Source organism: Staurois parvus, unplaced genomic scaffold (assembly GCF_062004578.1).
Source record: "Staurois parvus isolate SC_StPar_1 unplaced genomic scaffold, SC_StPar_1.0 ptg001885l, whole genome shotgun sequence".
NCBI classification, from domain to species: domain Eukaryota; kingdom Metazoa; phylum Chordata; class Amphibia; order Anura; family Ranidae; genus Staurois; species Staurois parvus.
In genome coordinates, this window is record NW_028319681.1 from 19,655 (window position 1) to 39,871 (window position 20,217).

At 49.4% G+C, this 20,217-nt stretch overlaps 1 protein-coding gene and 1 non-coding gene across 5 annotated transcripts in view; both read right to left on the reverse strand.

The window, feature by feature from the left end:
• Positions 1–2,289: 2,289 nt before the first annotated feature.
• CHD4 (chromodomain helicase DNA binding protein 4) overlaps positions 2,290–20,217 on the reverse strand; it is an 84,675-nt gene continuing 66,747 nt past the window's right edge. For all 4 annotated transcript variants that reach the window (XM_089664331.1, XM_089664329.1, XM_089664330.1 and 1 more), the window contains 11 exons: positions 18,628–18,772; positions 16,948–17,113; positions 15,121–15,203; positions 14,199–14,409; positions 12,541–12,588; positions 12,338–12,460; positions 11,296–11,404; positions 8,476–8,608; positions 6,274–6,469; positions 3,970–4,134; positions 2,290–2,820 (listed from right to left, as the gene is read on the reverse strand). In XM_089664331.1, the coding sequence (XP_089520457.1) occupies positions 2,699–2,820; positions 3,970–4,134; positions 6,274–6,469; positions 8,476–8,608; positions 11,296–11,404; positions 12,338–12,460; positions 12,541–12,588; positions 14,199–14,409; positions 15,121–15,203; positions 16,948–17,113; positions 18,628–18,772 (1,501 nt within the window). In that variant the 3' untranslated portion in view covers positions 2,290–2,698. The remainder of the gene's footprint in view (positions 2,821–3,969; positions 4,135–6,273; positions 6,470–8,475; positions 8,609–11,295; positions 11,405–12,337; positions 12,461–12,540; positions 12,589–14,198; positions 14,410–15,120; positions 15,204–16,947; positions 17,114–18,627; positions 18,773–20,217) is intronic.
• On the reverse strand, positions 15,331–15,467 carry LOC149433880 (small Cajal body-specific RNA 11). The gene has a single exon (XR_016308835.1).

Here is a 20,217-nt window from a genome sequence, read left to right on the forward strand (position 1 = left end):
GAGAGGGAGAGGGAGAGGGGGGGGGAGAGGAGAGGGGAGGGAGAGGGAGAGGGGAGGGAGAGGGGGGGGGGGGGGGAGAGGAGAGGGAGAGGGGGGGGAGAGCGGAGAGGGAGAGGGGGGGGGGAGAGCGAGAGGGAGAGGGGGGGAGAGCGAGAGGGGGGGGGGGGGGGGAGAGCGAGAGGAGGGGGGGGGGGGGGGGGGGGGAGAGCGAGAGGAGGGGGGGGGGGGGGGGAGAGCGAGAGGGAGGGGGGGAGAGCGAGAGGGAGAGCGAGAGGGAGAGGGGGAGAGCGAGAGGGAGAGGGGGAGAGCGAGAGGGAGAGGGGGAGAGCGAGAGGGAGAGGGGGGGGGAGAGCGAGAGGGAGAGGGGGGGAGAGAGCGAGGGAGGGAGAGCGAGAGGGAGAGGGGGGGGGGGGAGAGCGAGAGGGAGAGGGGGGGGGGAGAGCGAGAGGGAGAGGGGGGGGGGGGGGGGGAGAGCGAGAGGGAGAGCGCGAGAGGGAGAGGGGGGGGGAGAGCGCGAGAGGAGAGGGGGGGGAGAGCGCGAGAGGGAGAGGGGGGGAGAGCGCGAGAGGGAGAGGGGGGGGAGAGCGCGAGAGGGAGAGGGGGGGGGGAGAGCGCGAGAGGGAGAGGGGGGGGGAGAGCGCGAGAGGGAGAGGGGGGGAGAGCGGGAGAGGGAGAGGGGGGGGGAGAGCGCGAGAGGGAGAGGGGGGGGGGAGAGCGCGAGAGGGAGAGGGGGGGAGAGCGCGAGAGGGAGAGGGGGGAGAGCGCGAGGGAGGAGGGGGGGGGAGAGGGGGGAGAGCGCGAGAGGGAGAGGGGGGAGAGCGCGAGAGGGGGGGAGAGCGCGAGAGGGAGAGGGGGGGGGGGGGAGAGCGCGAGAGGGAGAGGGGGGGGGGGAGAGCGCAAGAGAGGGGGGGGAGAGCGCAAGAGAGGGGGGAGAGCGCAAGAGAGGGGGGAGCGCGAGAGAGGGGCGAGAGAGAGGGGCGAGAGAGAGGGGCGAGAGAGGAGAGCGCGAGAGGATAGCGCGAGAGAGGGGCGAGAGGATAGCGCGAGAGAGGGGCGAGAGGAGAGCGCGAGAGAGGGGCGAGAGGAGAGCGCGAGAGAGGGGCGAGAGGAGAGCGCGAGAGAGGGGCGAGAGGAGAGCGCGAGAGAGGGGCGAGAGGAGAGCGCGAGAGAGGGGCGAGAGGAGAGCGCGAGAGAGGGGCGAGAGGAGAGCGGCGAGAGAGGGGCGAGAGGAGAGCGCGAGAGAGGGGCGAGAGGAGAGCGCGAGAGAGGGGCGAGAGGAGAGCGCGAGAGAGGGGCGAGAGGAGAGCGCGAGAGAGAGAGGGGAGTGAGAGCAGGGAGGAGGCAGGGAGGGAAGGGTAGTGTACTGCTTGAATATCCAATCAGAGGCTGGAAAAGCAACGACTTTGGATAAGTTCACCTTTCGTAGCATGTCATGCTACACGTTACACCTTAAATATGAGTATGTTCCTGTAGCACCGGCCCCTGAAGCCCGATCCCCCGTTGTGACAGTTAGTGGGGAGAACTTCTGCCCCCCCGCTAGCTGTCACAATTTTTTTTTTTTTTTAAACGCAGCTATGTGAGGCTAAGCCAACGTCATTCAGAGTTCTGTGATCAGGAAACTACAAGTCGCTTTGTTGCTGTCAGCTCGTAGTTCTCAATTAACTACCATGGTTCTGGGGAGCGCTCTGGTAGTTCATGGTCTCTTCCTGTCAGTGGGTATCTGCCAGCCCATAAGAGGTATAAGCAGACAGATACAGTAGCTAATCTGCAGGAGTCCCGCATGACACCCACAACCTGGCTTCAAGTAAAATAAATATCGCACATTTTTTTACACCTGCAAAAAAAAAAAAAAAAAAAAAAAAAAAAAGCGCATTTATTTATTTGTTTTAAAAAGGTGAACTTATCCTTTAACTGCAGCAGAGAAAACTCTGGGTCTCTAGTCTGACTGCAACCTCAGGAATGAACAAATACTTTATTTGCACGTAAACCAACTCCCTTCTATGTATGTAGCCGTATCTGGAGTTCTGCTTTAGGGTGTGCTAATCACATGGACTCTGGATCATCTGGTCATCTGCAGGTTCGGCCTACCATTTCACCCTGAGAATTGTGTCCAAAGTATTACCAGTGAGAAATGGAGACTGAGGACTATACTGGCACACAAAACAACTGCCAAGAGCAGGGGGGAGGACTAGAGTTTAATAGAAATACGCAGGGTAGAGTACCTCATGCCCACCAACCACCGCCATCAGCCAACTCTCATCAGCATACATGAGTCAGGAAACATCTCGATAGCATTTTGTGTTTTTATTATACGACAACGCGTTCTGTATTAAAAAGGATGGAGGTAGGGTGTCTGTCCTGGTTGACACCCCTCCTGCCCCCCTCGGGCAGTGTGAGGGGATTGGCGCAAATAAAATTAAAGACCAAAAACAAAAAAAAAACCCAAAAGTATTTCCTTCTTAACCCAGGCAGCAGCTCCTGTGCACAGGTCGAGTTTCTGGCCTTTGGGGCATTCGATGCAACCCTGAACTCCCCCCGAGGGAGGGGTGAACCCCATTGCAAAGCAGCAGCACCATAGGATCTGCCTCCAGGCTTGTGCGGTCACAGTGACGCCCTTGCAGGACCAGGATTCCTGTGACCCTCTAATAAAAATGTTCCCGGGGTGGGGTTCAGCTCTGCTGAGTCTTCTCCTGGATGACTATTCGGTGAACCGGTCCAATGCCCTTTTCCCCGGGGCCCTCTGCTCTTGGTTGGGAATGTTTGGGGTGGGTGGACACTGACCTCCTGACCAGAGGAGGGTGTTCATTATTGCTGAGCCATCTATGGGGGAAAAAAAAAAAAAAAAAGTTAAAAATTGGGAGAGAGAGAGAAAGAGAGAGGGGGGGGGGGGGAGAGAGCGCGCGAGGGGGGGGAGAGAGAGGGGGGGGAGAGAGGGGGGGGAGAGAGGGGGGGGGAGAGAGGGGGGGAGAGAGAAAGAGGGGGGGGGAGAGAGAGAGGGGGGAGAGAGAGAGGGGGGGAGAGAGAGAGAGGGGGGAGAGAGAGAGAGAGGGGGGGAGAGAGAGAGGAGGGGAGGGGGGAGAGAGAGAGAGGGGGAGAGAGAGAGGGGGGAGAGAGAGGGGAGGAGAGGGGGAGAGAGGGGGGGGAGAGGGGGAGAGGGGGAGGGAGAGGGGGGGAGAGGGGGGAGGGAGAGGGGGGGAGAGGGAGAGGGGGGGAGAGGGGGGGGGAGAGGGGAGAGAGAGGGGGGGGGAGAGGGGAGAGAGGGGGGGAGAGGGGAGAGAGAGGGGGGGAGAGGGGAGAGAGAGGGGGGGAGAGAGGGGGGGAGAGGGAGAGAGAGGGGAGAGGAGTGAGATGGGGTGGGAGGGAGTGAGAGGGGGAGTGAGAGGGGGAGAGAAGGGGGGGGAGGGAGAGAGAGGGAGTGAGAGGGGGAGAGAAGGGGGGGGAGGGAGAGGGAGAGAAGGGGGGGAGGGGAGGAGTGAGAAGGGGGGAGGGGAGAGAGAGGAGGAAGAGAGGAGAGAGAGGGGGAGGGGAGGAGGAGAGGAAGAGAGAGAGGGGGAGAGGAGAGGAAGAGAGGAGGAGGAGAGGAGAGGAAGAGAGGAGGAGGGAGAGGAGAGGAAGAGAGGAGGGAGAGGAGAGAGGAAGAGAGGAGGGAGAGGAGAGGAAGAGAGGAGGGAGAGGGAGGAAGAGAGGAGGGAGAGGGGAGGAAGAGAGGAGGGAGAGGGGAGGAGAGAGGAGGGAGAGGGGAGGAAGAGAGGAGGGAGAGAGGGAGGAAGAGAGGAGGGAGAGGGGAGGAAGAGAGGAGGGAGAGGGGAGGAAGAGAGAGAGGGGAGGGGAGGAAGTGAGGAGGGAGAGGGAGGATGAGAGGAGGGAGAGGGGAGGAAGAGAGAGAGGGAGAGGGGAGGAAGAGAGGAGGAAGAGGGGAGGAAGAGAGGAAGAGAGGAGAGAGAAGAGAGAGAAAGAGGGATAACTCACCTGTTGGGGTTGAGGTTCTCCGGTCCTGCTTGCCAGTCGGCTCCAAAATGTTTCTCTCTGACATCTGCAGTCGAACGGCCACAGGTGGAATTCGGGCAATGGTGGTGGGGAGTCTGGTGACATCTGCCTTCATGTCACTTAACAGTTCCTCCAACTGCTTAAGTACTACCAGTAGTGAGAGACACAATGAGATAAGATACAAACTAAAGCACGATGTCACAGAACATGTCCACTCTTAGCAGTTCATTCTCAAAACGAAGAGAAAACAAAAAACATAACAAAACCACAACCCACACCACATACACATGTGCATTACCCCTTTACACCAGTGCCACCCAGCCCTTTAAGGGGATTCTGATCAAGTGACCACCGTGACTGGCTGTCACATAAATCGGGACCGCAAGCAGCAATCAGGAGCTTTTCATCAGGAACTGGCAACTGTGCAGGGAGAGCGCAATCTCAGCATAGTTTGTTTACATTTTGGTACTCAAACATGCGGCCGCTCAGTGTCAAGGCTCAGTCGGGTTCGGAATCTTTTGTCCGCACGGCGGTGATGTCACTCCCGGGAGTGACATTGTTGCGGAATGCAAAGCAGACTGTAAATGTGGTCTGAGTTGCGCATGTGCAGCTCAGATAACATTACCCAACAGGCGGGGGAAATTGATCACAGAAGAGACCTCTAGGGTCTATGCCAGTGGTTCTCAACCTGGGGGGTCGAACGACCCTTTCACAGGGGTCCCCTAAGACCATCAGAAAACACATTTCCGATGTGTAGAAAGCAGCTACTCTGTTGAAAGCAGCAGTATTGGAGGTAAAAGGACACTCATGAATTATAATTTCTGGGTAAATAGTTTTATGGTTGGGGGTCACCACAACATGAGAAACTGTATTAAAGGGTCACGGCATTAGGAAGGTTGAGAACCACTGCTCTATGCCATTATATAAGCTCTGTCTGGGAATTTTGTATATCTTTAGTTTACTTCCACTATAGAGGCGATAGTAAAGGATTATATTTTATTTTTTAAAATAACAAACATGTTATACTTGCCTGCTCTGTGCAATAGATTTGCACAGAGCAGCCCTGATCCTCCTCTTCTAGGATACCCCGCTAGGTGCCCCTAGGGTCACTCCTGCATGTTTCTCCCAAGCCAGCTCTGTGTCCACAGACATCCCCTTCCCAACTCCCTCCCCTCCGGCTGTGATTGACAGCAGTGGAAGTGTCACCGGCTTCTGCTGTAGTGTCTGAGCCAATGAGGAAAGAACTGAGGGAGCCACTGCTTTCCTGCACAGCGCTGGATCAAGACCAGGCTCAGGTAAGTATCAGGGGGTGCTGCATGCAGAAGGCTTTTTACCTTAATGCATAGAATGCACTGAGGAAATTAAAAAACAAAACAAAAAAAAAAAAAAAAAAAAAAAACCACACAAAAAACAACCCTCTGCCTTTAAAACTGCTTCCCCGCCACCCTATAGCAGATATACTGCTACAGGGTAGCAGAGGTGTGCAAAATCACGTATATTATACATGTCATTCTGCATTTCCGGGTAGGGGGTCCGTGCGAGCCGTGCCCTAACCATGCCGCCGTCAATCACCGGGTCCTGGCCAGTGATTACCAAGCATCTCCGATGGGGAAGAAGACTGTTCACTGTCTTCCTCCCTGTCAGCTCCGGCACACTGCTCTGAATGGCTGTGCAGTGTGCTTACAGTAAAGCATCCCCCCCCCCCCCGGGGGGCACTGATGGGCACAGGCGAGTGGCACTGCTGAACACCGATCAGTGCCCTAATGATAGGTGCTGATCCCTCGTCTAACAATTGCCGGTTATTGGCTGTACTCTCCTCACGCTACGACAGCATAAGGAAAATGCAGCCGATAACCGGCAACTGCATTTACCGGTGATCTGCTATGTCATTGGACACAGCTGATCACATGATAAAAGGCAGCTGTGATTGGACTTTTACCACAACATGTGATCAGCTGTGTCCGTAGGACACAGCAATCACGGAGATCGCCGGGTGTGTGCCCCCGGGGAGCGCGGGAGGAGTGTTCTGGGAGGACGTCATATGATGCCCTCCCAGAACTGGCCGGCCGCAGTGAAGCCATCATTCGGCTATCTGCGCTCGGCAAGTGGTTAAAGAATTTAGCTGTGGATTTGTTACCAGTATATAGCGGGTGACAACTTGCAGAGCAGCTGGGCTTTAATCCCATGGAGAGCCACAGACAAGACGAAGTGAAGGCTGAGCATATATTAGCAGCTGGGAAGTTTAGAGAGCAAAAAAAGGGTAAAAGACGTCTATGCAAGAGTTACCTTTATGTAGAACAGCATTTGCTGGCTTGTTTCCTGCCATGGACTCTTTAGATAGGTGCTGATGACTTTCTGCCAAACACTCCACCTCTGCGAATCTTGTGTTCAGAGCCATGGAGGGGTGGGAAGGGTCTTCTGACATGTTCAGGTAAGCGGCTCTTCTAAGCTGCTCTTCTATGACAAGCGCTTGTTCTAAGAGCTGTGCAGAAACAAAAAAACACAGTGAGAACCGGGTGTGGTTCTGCCCATTGGGCCTCTTCGTATGTGCAGTGAATGCTTTAAACCAGGGGTATTAAACTGGCGGCCCTCCAGCTGTTGCAAAACTACAAGTCCCATCATGCCTCTGCCTTTGGGAGTCATGCTTGTAACAGTATGCCTTGCAATGCCTCATGGGACTTGTAGTTTGGCAACAGCTGGAGGGTGGCCAGTTTGATACCCCTGGATTAAAGCATTCACTGCCCGTAACACCCATGCTTTAAACCAGGACCAGAACAGATGGGCACGAGCGCGGATCACTTGTGATCTGGTACAGTTTGCTGCAGTGCGAGCACGAACCGTGCCGGAGCAAAGTTCTCTCCATAGAGAATGGTGTGGTGAAATAGGGAATGCTGGTCTGGGTAGCAGGGGGGGTATGCCCGGGAACATTTACTTACCATCCAGCACGAGTGCAAATCAGCGAGGTCTACTAATCGCACTATTAGCTTACGTATGGCATTATCGCCCTATCACAAAAAGAACCAGAGAAATACTGAAAGTAGCAGGATTAAAGGGATAAGTCCCTGGTCACACTGGGGGAGACTTGCATGCGACTTGAAAATCGCATGCCAAGTCGCACCCCATTGCCCACAATTACAGCGGTCATATCGGTGCAGTTCTGACTTGGTTAAGGCCGCACCAATTTCTAAAGTAGTGCATCCACTACTTCAGGTGCGACCTGTATACACATCTGTGTCAAATGTCTTGCAAATCGCAATTCCATCCCAACTTTGAAATAGTGCGATTTACAGTTAAGTCGCACGATTTCAATAGTCGGGGGGGATTGGAGAGGTTATGGGGGCTAAGTTCACTTTTTGTACAAAAATAATAAAAAAAGGCAAATTTTTTTACCTGGGGAAAAAAAAAAAAGAAAAGGGTATATTATTTTTGTCCACAGGAGTCTGGAAAGCATAGCGCCAGCGATCGGTAGATCACTGATACCATGCAGGTCTCCTGCAGATCTGTCAGAATATCTGCATGCTGTACCGGTATGTACGGACAAGCAGATATTCTGACAGGAAGCTGCAATGAACTACCACCGGACTCCACAGCACCGTGATCGTTCATTGAAAACTACAAGCCCACAGCCGCTAAGGCTGCTGGGACTTGCAGTTCATTCATTCACGGAAGTCCGTGAAGGCCCACACAGCAGAACTGTTTTCAAATCTGACAGTACAGAGAAACTTCTCCCGTATTATCTGTCAGAGGAAGGGGGGGGGACCAGGTGCAGTGTTGGTAACATGTTACATGTTCCACCCTAAAAACGTGTGGGACACGTAACATGTTCCCAAAGGTGAACGTCTCATTTAACATTTACAGGGCAGGTGTCTATGAACTTGCTTTAATGGCATCAGATAGTTTGAGATTCATCCAATCTCATTTAGAATTGATTGACCAGTTCACGTGATCTGCTTTAAAGCAGCTTTGCATTCCCATAGACATCTATGTGTATGCAAAACCTGTCTGAAGCAAACCAAAGCCAGTAATTACAAGCCTTTAGACAGAGAAATCCCCCCCCCCCAAAATACAGCACTTTCTTTCTGCTGTACTTCTACAGGGTGCCCCCAAAGTCTGGACACATAGGCAAAATGCATTTGGAGAAGAAAAAAAAACAAAAAACAAAAAAAAAAAACACATTTTTTGTTCCTCCAAATGCATTATATATAAAATATAATATAATCTATCTCATATATAATATATCTCTATCTATATATAGTTGTTGATATTTTATGTGTGTCCAGAATTCGGGGACACCTTGTATTTTCTCTCTCTAATATGGGCCTGCAGTAAAGGAGGGCCGGACCTCTCTAAGTCCCCCAAGAGCCAACTGTAAATGATTTTAAAAGTAGTTGGGGAATAGTTCTGAAGACTAGTACAAGAGGTAACTGCGGCGGTGTCAAATAATGACCAATAAAGACAGCCAGATCATTGCACTGAGGTTGGACTTACTTTGAATCGCCGTGCCAGGAACTTGTTCTTGATTTCCAGGAAGTTTCCTCTGTTCACCTCTCCCTTGAAGGGTTCATTGAGAATGGCATATCGAACATCATTCTGGATGTCTTGCCAGCGTGCATAGCCATGTCTGATCACAGCTCAGGAAAAACCATCTACTTTATGTGATATCAAATACCATCACTTACCACTAGATATCATCTGTGAGGAACGTCCTTAGTAAAGTCATGACCATCAAGTGCCATTCATATACAAAAACATTACCACTCCAACAAAATAAAATGGATGAAACAATATCCACTTGCCCTCCAGAAGATTTATACCCCTTCATGACCAGGCCATTGTTTGCCATTTAGCACTGCGCTACATTAACTGACAATCACAAATGAAATTTATATCTTTGGGTTTAAAAAAAAAAAAAGTTTTGGTGGGACATTTTTACCTCTTGCTATAAAAACACACACACACACACACACACACACACACACACACACACGTAAACATACATACACATATATACACACACACACACACTGGGGCAAAAAAATTTTTGCCACAAGATCTACATTTTGTATTCTAAAACCATAAGCACCAATATAAAATTTCCTTTTTTTCACACAAATAAAGCTTTTTGGTGGTACCTGATCACCACTGGGGTTTTGTCTATTTTTTGCACTATAAAACGAAAAAAAAAAAGCCACAATTTGTCTTTTTTTTTTATACAAACATTTTCTTTACTTTTTGCTATAAAAAAAAAAATATATATATATTATAATATATATATATATATATATATATATATATATATATATATCTATATCTTTTTTTTTTTTTCCTCCCCCCCCCCCCCCCATAAGTTTAGGCCAAAATGTATTCTGCTACATGTCTTTGGCAAAAGTCCCAATAAGTGTATATTAATTGATTTGAGTGAAAATTATAGCATCTACAAACAAAAATGGTATAGATACAGGATGTGTTTTCTTACGTAATGGTGGAGATCAACGACTTTTAGTGGGACTGATAGCACAGCGGTCATTCGGACATTGGGTGGGAACGGATTAACACAAATACAGAGATCAGTGCTAATAATAAAAGCACTGACACTGTACTAATGGCACTGGACAGAAGGTTAACATCTGGGGCACTCAAAGGGTTAGCTGTCTCAGGGACTGTTTTTACTGTGCACGGTTTTACTAGGGGATTTGCTGGTTTTGATCTTCCTGCTTTGTGGTCACCTAAAGCCTAGTGTCTCACAAAGATAAACTCAGCCTCTGTCTGACCATGCATATTATAGGGAAAAACCATTTTGACATCAGGTCTACATTTTGTATTCTAAAACCATAAGCACCAAAATATATACCGTATTTTTCGCTCCATAAGACGCACTTTTTTCCCCCCAAAAAAGGGGGGAAAATGTCAGTGCGTCTTATGGAGCGAATATAGAGCGGCCGGTCCGGTATTTCCACCGCCGCCGTGCAGAATACCGGGCCGGCCGCTCAGCTCTGCAGCGGGACCTTAAGGAGAGGACTGCTGACCTTTGGGGAGGTGGGGAGCGGGTACCTGAATTGGACAGGTACCCACTCTTACTTCTTTGTTCTTTGATCTTACCTGTTCCTCTATCCAGCGGCGCGCTGTCTTCCCGGCTTCTGTAGTGTGGGCACTGGGCATGACAGCCGGGTGCCAAGTGTGCATGCGCAAGAAGCGGTGCTTTTTGTGAATGGTAAGGCGGTACCTGGGACACATGACCGATCCCAGAAGCCGCCGGACCAATCACAAAGCGCAAGTGCTTCTCGCTCATGCGCACTGGGCACCCGGCTGTCATGCCGAGCGCCATTACAGAAGCTGGGAAGACAGCGCGCGGCTGGATCGAGGAACAGGTAAGATGAAAGAACAACTCCATGGAAGTGGGAGCGGGTACCTGTCAAATTCAGGTACCCGCTCCCCACCTCCCCAAAGGTCAGCAGTCATCTGTGCTGTCCGCAGTCTCTGGTCATCCCTGTGCTGTCCGCAGTCTCTGGTCATCCCTGTGCTGTCCGCAGTCTCTGGTCATCCCTGTGCTGTCCGCAGTCTCTGGTCATCCCTGTGCTGTCCGCAGTCTCTGGTCATCCCTGTGCTGTCCGCAGTCTCTGGTCATCCCTGTGCTGTCCGCAGTCTCTGGTCATCCCTGTGCTGTCCGCAGTCTCTGGTCATCCCTGTGCTGTCCGCAGTCTCTGGTCATCCCTGTACTATGTCCGCAGTCTCTGGTCATCCCTGTACTATGTCCGCAGTCTCTGGTCATCCCTGTACTATGTCCGCAGTCTCTGGTCATCCCTGTACTATGTCCGCAGTCTCTGGTCATCCCTGTACTATGTCCGCAGTCTCTGGTCATCCCTGTACTATGTCCGCAGTCTCTGGTCATCCCTGTACTATGTCCGCAGTCTCTGGTCATCCCTGTACTATGTCCGCAGTCTCTGGTCATCCCTGTACTATGTCCGCAGTCTCTGGTCATCCCTGTACTATGTCCGCAGTCTCTGGTCATCCCTGTACTGTGTCTGCAGTCCATTAGTTCAGAATTTTTTTTTCCTGTTTTCTGCCTCTAAAACCTAGGTGCGTCTTATGGTCAGGAGCGAAAAATACGGTATATATAAAAAAAGGGGAGTTGTGTGTCCTCCCCACTTCCCAACTAAAATGGTCACCTCCTTTTCAATGAAGGCCATCCACAAGATTCTGGAGTGGCTATGGCCAAATTCCCCCTCAGATCATGCCTTAAAGATGAGAGAGAAACGAGACTTCACAGAGGTCCTCAATCATGTCTTCTCTGGTTTAATAAAAGGATACGTTATAATGCCAGAAAGCAGCCAGTAATCATGTCTCCTGTGCCAGATCTCGTAAGTCTTCTTGGTTACAGTCGCTGCTCTTTCTTCATTTTGCCATAATGAGTGCAGCTCTGCAGGATAGAGAGAAAAGTGAGTACCATGGCTTTCAAATCCACCGTCTGGAAGGCTGTGGAACGACTGTCACTACGGCCATAGTGGAATTAGAATTATCAGCAAATCTTATACTCCCTGAAATTCCCAGTATTCAAGTCATTGCAGGAGTAGGTCTTTAACCTCTTGGCGCCAGCCACACGCAAACATGAGGCCTTCCGGCGTCTGGGCCTTGACGCCGAGCGGCCGCATATTTGCGCGCAATTAAGAAAAACGTGCTGAGAGCACGCACCCTGCGCACATGTCCGGTACTCACGGAAAGGTCCTGATCTCTTTAAAATCGGGACCTTTCCCGATAAACTGACTGCCGTGATGGTGAATCACAGCGGTCACATGACCCTAAAACCCCACCCCGCCTCTCGGCTTCTGAAACCCTTAAAGGGCCGGGAGGTGCCGGCACAAAGGGGTTAAAGTGCAAGTACAGTCTGCAAGATCTGAATTTCCTCCACCAGTGTGGACTCTACTAGCTACATTGAAGCAGACATCATTTTTGGGTCTTTGACCGGCTCAGGATGATGCAACTCACACACATGCACAGGGCAGTTGATTCTTCCCAGCATGAAGGCATGCTGAAAATGTACATCAGGGGTCTCCAAACGTTAAGAAAAGGGCCAGTTTACTGTGCTTTAGGGGGGCCAGACTGCCCAGTAGAAAACTCCCCGGCATCGGTGCCATCATTGGTTTTAATGGGAGGGAAAGCTCCCCATTGACATCAATAAGAATACTGCCCCATTGATGGTGTTAGTAAGGAAAACTGGTGATCCTCACAGGTACAATACCCACCAACATCTTCTATAAAACCCATTCAGGATGTGGGATAAGTACACCTTGTTCTAAGTGACACCCCCCCCCCCACCTTCCTTGTAAACTCCCACACATTGCACAATTCTCACCTGTGAAACCTCCATCCGCAATGTTGAACATGAATCTCTGTTTTGTGGCAACAACTTTCTTCTTCTCGTCCGCAGCTTCTTTAGGCGTCTCTCCATTTTGTAATGGGACTGGTTGGACGTCATCTAGAGAAGGAAGCAAGCGTCGATCAGAGTTTTCTTGCGTGCGGCAGGGAAGAATAATAACCAACGTCAAGGACACTCACCTTTCTTGTCGTCTATAGTGATGACGTCGTCAGATTTATCTGCCTCTGCTGGAAGAAAAAGGAACGCTTAGACACGAGACTTGAGGGCAGTGACAGCCTAAACACAGCATGTGAAACCACAAGCGTCCCTAGGGGCGGTGTCACCCCCCCGTGCGGTAACCGGCGGTGTCACCCCCCCGTGCGGTAACCGGCGGTGTCACCCCCCCGTGCGGTAACCGGCGGTGTCACCCCCCCGTGCGGTAACCGGCGGTGTCACCCCCCCCGTGCGGTAACCGGCGGTGTCACCCCCCCCGTGCGGTAACCGGCGGTGTCACCCCCCCCGTGCGGTAACCGGCGGTGTCACCCCCCCCGTGCGGTAACCGGCGGTGTCACCCCACCGTGCGGTAACAGGCGGTGTCACCCACCGTGCGGTAACAGGCGGTGTCACCCACCGTGCGGTAACAGGCGGTGTCACCCACCGTGCGGTAACAGGCGGTGTCACCCACCGTGCGGTAACAGGCGGTGTCACCCACCGTGCGGTAACAGGCGGTGTCACCCACCGTGCGGTAACAGGCGGTGTCACCCACCGTGCGGTAACAGGCGGTGTCACCCACCGTGCGGTAACAGGCGGTGTCACCCACCGTGCGGTAACAGGCGGTGTCACCCACCGTGCGGTAACAGGCGGTGTCACCCACCGTGCGGTAACAGGCGGTGTCACCCACCGTGCGGTAACAGGCGGTGTCACCCACCGTGCGGTAACACGCCTCCAGAAAGGAAGGAGCGGTGCCAGTGTAACGGTAAAATGAGCACCCCTTTAAGCAACGGCGCATGTGCTGGTTTCAGGCCGAAGAAGCCGATCTCCGACTTTAGCACAGAGCAGGCGATCGGCTTCTTCGGCCTGAAACCAGCACATGCGCAGTTGCTTCAGGGGATACGCATTTTACTGCTACACTGGGGCGGGGGAAGCGGTCACTGTGCCTGCATCCTGCTCCTGCACCCCCTGTGATGATGTCACCCGGTGCGGCCCGCACCCCCACTGTGTGAAACTTAGCTGCAGTCAAGATTGCTTTTAATCCTTTCAACTCTAGAAAGAACTCTGATAAATTCTGCATGTACTATTTGATATAAAAACAATTTAGATGGAAATATGCTAGTGTTTCAAATATTCTGTGGGAAAAACTAGAATGTCCTACCAGCTAGGGTACAATGCAAAAATGCAGGTCACACTCTGTGCTTGTAGAAGGGACAAGCTCCAGGGACCAGGCCGGTCTGCTTTGATTAGTGTCCTTTCTCCCAAGGACAGGGCTTATACCCCTAAAGAACATGTGAAAATGTCCCCTGATGAACACGTGTTACTGCACTACAACATTTACTGTAAAGCCCAATATGTGCTGACACATTCTAGGAGATCTTTAATGGCCGCCGACAGCAGAAAAAAAAACACAGCATCAGTAGAAAATAGCTGCCTAACTCTTGGCGCATGAACAAAAACAAAAAAAAAAAACAAAAAAAAAAAAACAAAAAAAAAAAAAACCATGCAACCCGCCAGCCCATGAGAACATTCCAAACTGCAGAACCTTTGATTGGGACTATACGGGAATCAAATATACTGCTGTGGCAGTTGCAAGTTTCCAATGTGGAGTCTGTAATATCCAACTGAAGATTTCCATTTCCCTCACCTTTCTGGGTCTCCGTCTCCATTGGCTCCACTGCTGCTGGAGGCTTCTCTTCTTTCTCCGGCTCCTCCGGTTTTGCCTCCGCTGGGGCAGGGGGAGATCGGTTCTCTGTGGAGGTTGTTGTGGAGGCTGTTGTGGATGGTGGTGGTGGTGGTGGAGGTGGTGGTGGAGGTGGTGCCGCCGCAGCTGCTGCAGCAGCAGGTTGGGTGGTCTGCTAAAAATAAGAGGCAACAGATCCCTGAATGAAAGCCCCTCAAGGATACTAATGGATATTTCAATAAAGTGTTGCTTAAGTCTGCAAATGCTAGATGCCTGGCTGTGTGGGCAGCCTGGACATCTCATAATGAAACATGGCAAGTGGTGCCAATTTCTTGGCTGAATCGTGTGGATACTTTTGCAGCGTAATTTTACATTACAGAACAATGCAGTGCTTCATTAAGTGCACCTCATGCCCGACTGTCTAGTACACGGGTGTCAAACTGGCGGCCCTCCAGCTGTTGCGAAACTACAAGTCCCATCATGCCACGGCCTTTGGGAGTCATGCTTGTAACGGTCAATTTTGCAATGTCTCATGGGACTTGTAGTTTGGCAACAGCTGGAGGGCCACCAGTTCGACATGAAAAAGAGAGGAAGGCGCCTCTAACAGCAGTACATATACTTCACTTAGAGGTGCCTTCCTCTCTTTTTTATGTTTACTGCATTAGAGCCTTGCATCCACTCTAAGAGCCGCCCCGGTGTTACTGCTCCCATCCATCCATCCCTGATATCCATCTGGCACCTTTATCCTACAGCTACAGAGGTTAGGCTCTAACAAGCATACCCTATATAATATACATCCACCAGTTTGACACCTGTGGTCTAGTAGTTTGGGGTAGGATATGGTGACAGGGTCTCTTTAAAGAGGAAACGCCAATCATTGACTCACCTCTGTATTTTCCTCTGGGGGTTTGGTTTCAGATTCTGGTGTGTCTTCCTTTACAACAACCTCTTCAGTTTTTGCAGGTTCGTCTACAAAAAAGGAAAACAGAATAGAACCAATTAAATACTAAAAATAATTGCTTTCACCCCAACATGGTTCATTTTACAGTTTGGTGTTCTATGGGTTACTGCCCTTTGCCTACCTACAGAAGGTAGCCATGTCCTGTCGAGCCTTTAAGGGAGAGCACTTTACTGTGTGCGGCCCTCCTAAACAGACAGGTTTACTGTTCGTCCAGCCATGGCTTCCCACAAATCATGAAGTGAAGAGGGGAGTCTGTGATGAAGACTGGACAGGGGAGCCGTGTGGCTCAACTCACACAAAGCCTATAGAATACAGTGAGGAGCCCATAGCAAGTGGCTTCAATTTTTTCTGTACATGTTGGAAATTCCCAGGCAACATGTTAACTTTACAGCAGGAATCACTGGAGGAGCAGCAGCACCATAGGAAGGTGTGCAGTTTTTTTCCCCCCTCAGCAGTGGGGGACAGAGCAAAGGAAGCTAAAAAAATACTCAAAGACATTTCTGTGAGACAAAAACGCACCAAAAAAGAGAAGATTACAGAAATTTGTTGTACAAGTTAACCACTTCCCGTCCGGCCCATGTACATAAAAGGCCGAACGGGAGCAGTGCAGGAGCGGGTAGCCGTTTATAAACGTCCTCCCCGCCTGTGTGCTCTCCCTGGAAGCACACGGCACCGCGATCCGGTGCCCGCTGTGTCCTCTGTGTGAGGTCCCGATCATGTGATCACTGATTGGCAAATCAGTGATCACATGAATAGTAATAACCAAGATGATCATTGCTTACTACATGTGAAATCTGAATGATTACAGAGGTCACATGGTACAAGGCTATTTACAAAAGCCTTGTACCATGTGACAAGCTGTGACCAATCACAGTATTTCTCAATGACTGCAAGAATGCAGCCAGAGAGAAGGAGAAACGATTGATATTACAGCTTTTATGGGTGTAAAAGCAATCCGTGTAAAAAAAAAAAAAAAAAAAAATCATCACCCCCCACAAGTAGAGTAGTAAGCAAGATGTCACTTCCTGATATTGCTTACTGCATGTGAAATCTGTGAATGATCAGAGATCACATGGTACAAAGCTATTTACAACAGCATTGTACCATTTGACAAGCTGTGACCAATCACAGCTCACACAGTATTTCTCAATGGCTGCAAAAATTCAGCCAGAGAGGAGGAGAAAGTATTGCTTTTACAGCCTTTATGGGTGTAAAAGCAATCCGTGCAAAAAAAAAAAAAAAAACTTATCACCCCCCACCACAAGTAGTACAGTGTCACTATGGTGACACTGTACTGCTAGGGTGACAGTATGTTAAAAGAACAAAAACAAACAATAAAATGTCAAATTTTAGTAAAATTATAATTTTGGTTATAAACGAATTTGGGTTATTTATTTTTTTGTAACTAAAAAGAGATGGCTGAATACATTTTGGCCAAGATTTATGAAGAAAGATTTATTTGCAAGATTTATTTGCAAAATTGTATGAAAAAAACACTTTTAAAAATGTTTGGACTTTTTCATTTATGTAGCAAAAAAATAAAAATCCCAGTGGTGAATAAACACCACCAAAATAAACGTTTTGTCTCAAAAAAATGCTAAAAAAATTCAGATGGGTATACAGTGTTGCATGACCGCGCAATTTTCATTCAAAGTGTGATAGCGCTGAAAGCTCGAAATTGGCCTGGACGGGAAGGGGGTGAAAGTGTCCGGACTTAAAAGTGGTTAATAATCTTTCACCAATATAGCTCACCAGTTGCAGGGGTAGGAGCTGGCGTATTGGGCTGTGTATCCCCGGGGGTAGATGGAGTGGGCGTTTTGGGTGATGGAGAATCGACAGGGGAATTCTTCTTGTTCTCCTCTGCCTCCGCCAGTTCCGGCATACTCCAGCGCCCGTTCACGTGCTCGAACTCTTGAACCTGTAAGAAAATGACAAGTATACAAATGAAAGAACAAGCCACAGCTCCATTCTGCATGAGAAGTAAAGTTTGATATAATCAACTCAAATATCTCCAAGCAGATAAGAATCAAAAGGATTTAAACTCTTTGCATCAACCGCACGCAAATGTGCGGCCTCCCGGCGTCTGGTCCGTGCAATTAAGAAAAACATATGCGCTGAGAGCGTGCGCTCTACGCACTCCCAGCACAGATGTCCAGTACTCCCGGAAAGGTCCCGATCTCCTCTTTCGATCAGGACCTTTCCCGATCATGTGACCGCCATGACAGCGAATCACGGTGGCCACATGACCCTAAAACCTCGCCCCACCTCCCGGCTTCTGAAACTCTTAAAGGGCCGGAAGGCACCAGCACCAAGGGGTTAAAGAGGAACTAAACCCATTGATTTACCAGTTTCCCAAACAGTTACATTCAAGGCATGCCATAAACGGTAACAGTAAAGCCGACTATACATGGATCAAATCTTGGCTGGTTCAGCTGGATCGACTTCAGTACAACCAGCCAGTTGGGAGTTTTTACATGCAAACACTGCTGGCAGCTATATCCATCTATCTATATATGTGTTCTGCCGGCAGGGAAGGCTTCCTCCAGCAAAACAAAATAGCGCTGTGGGAGGGATTCCCCCATCAACACATTGGCAGTTGCTGGAAAGAAAATTGCTTAATGTATGGTCTGTCTTATAGGTACTAGTGTGCTTATGTTGGCTTGACCGATTGGTTGAGAGCCATCTAATGGCTGCTGTCAAAACGGATCACATGTGCAGCACCATGCTAACAGCAGATAAAACAGAGGCCAAGATGGCAGCTTCCATAAATGCCGCTCACACCGGTGAGATTTGGGAAATGAATTTGCACCTGAAATTTCATCTAATGAATGTGAATGCCAGTGTCTTAACCCCCGGTTCACATTATGCGTGTGGTGCCGCTGCAGATCCGCACGAAAATCCGTGCAGCCGCACCACCCGCACAGAGAATTGCAGACCCGCGGGTGCCATTAGTTCTAACGGCACGCCGCCCGCACTGGGAAACGCAACCGTACTGGGAACCTCGGCTGCATTTTACAAAGAAATGCAGGGACTTCTTCCCTGCATGTCACGGGCACGGGAGTCCATTCAAATGAATGGGCTCTCGTGCCCGAGCAAAACGCGGCCCCCGCACGGCCGCATAGGTGTGAACCTAGGGTAACATTTGTGATTTGGATTTCAAAAAGTAGTTCTTGCAGGACTTTCTGCAGTTTATTGCGATTTCACATACAGAGAAAATGCAAAATCGCACTGAAAATTGCAAGAAATCGGTGAAACTCTTCTCAAGCAGCAATTAAGTCTCCAAAAATCTCTCTGAAATTGCACACAAATCGCAGCGGTGTGACCGGACAGTCACTGTAAAGAGGATTTAGTTCCACTTTAGGAATCCACCACAGTGACATTCTGATTTTTTTTGCCAATTCTAAATGATAAAAGTACACAGGAGATATTGACCTTCTTACGAATGAGCGACATAACGCCAATCCTGGTTAACACATGTTGGCGGGATAGCCCTTCTCTTGGGACTCCATCTGCAAAGGTCTCAGCCCCGTCTGCTCCAGGTTCACAGAGATGACGCATGAACAACGACACATAGGCCCTGGGAATTAAAGAGATTGAAGAAGGCTCATGAAATATTACATGAAATGAACAAATTTAGAAGCAGCCACTAAAGATCTATCTTCATATTGCTACACACATTGCAGAAGAGGTAAAAAAAAAAAAAAAAAAAAAAAAAAAAAAAAAAAAAAAGGACTAAAAGACCTGAAATGTATCTTAACCACTTCAAGTCTGGACACTTTCTCCCCCTTCCTGTCCAGGCCAATTTTCACCTTTCAGTGTTATCACACTTTGAATGACAATTGCGCGGTCAGTGTTGTACCCATACGAATGTAACTTTTTTTTTTTGAGACAGATAGAACTTTATTTTGGTGGTATTTATTCACCGCTGGGATTATTTTTTTTGCTATATAAATGAAAAAGTCTAAACATTTTTTTTTTTTCAAAAAGTGTTCTTATAAAATTTTGCAAATAAATAGTCTCTTCATAAATCGTGGCCAAAATGTATTCAGCTATATTTTTAGTAAACAAAAATAACCCAAAATAGTTTATAACCAAAAAGTATAATTTAAAAGTTTTTACATTATTTTTTATTAATTTTTTTTTTTAACATACCATCACCCTAGCAGTACAATGTCATCATAGTGTAGGGGGTGATGATTTTTTTTTTCTTTTTTTGCACTGATTGCTTTTACACCCATAAAAGGCTGTAAAAACAATCATTTCTCCTTTTCTCTGGCTGCATTCTTTCAGCCATTGAGAAATACTGTGAGAGCTGTGATTGGGCACATGGTACAAGGGTGTGTGAATAACCCTGTACCATGTGATCATTCACAGATTTCACAAGTAGTAAGCAATGTCGTCAGCAAGTGACATCTTGCTTACTACTCATGTGATCACTGATTGGCCAAATAGTGATCACGTGAATCGGGACCTCACACAGAGGTCCAGTACAGCGATTGGTGTTTCGCTGTGTCCTCCAGACACAGAGGTCCAGTACAGCGATTGTCTGGAGGACACAGCGAAACACCAATCGCTGTACTGGACCTCTGTGTCTGGAGGACACAGCAAAACACCAATCGCTGTACTGGACCTCTGTGTCTGGAGGACACAGCAAAACACCAGAGTGCGAGGGAGTGCACACAGGCAGTGAATGCAGGGCCCGTTTATAAACGGCCACCCGCTTTGGCACTGCTCCCGTCCGGCTGTTTATGTCCATGAGCTGGATGGGAAGCGGTTCACCAAGGAACAAAAATATTGCATCTTACAGTCTTTAAATATGGTGGCTGCATTAGTTCTCCTGTCGCCTTTATTCTTTATTTTCAGCTGGAGACCCTGTAGGCACCACGCCTTCCTGTTCTAGGACGTCAATGCTCGCTCATTGTACTGGATGCATGGAGGAGCAGCTTTCATTCTAGCACAGGAATGTATGACTACAGAAGACCTCCCCCACTCCATTCTTGTAACATGAGGGGATGGGGCTCT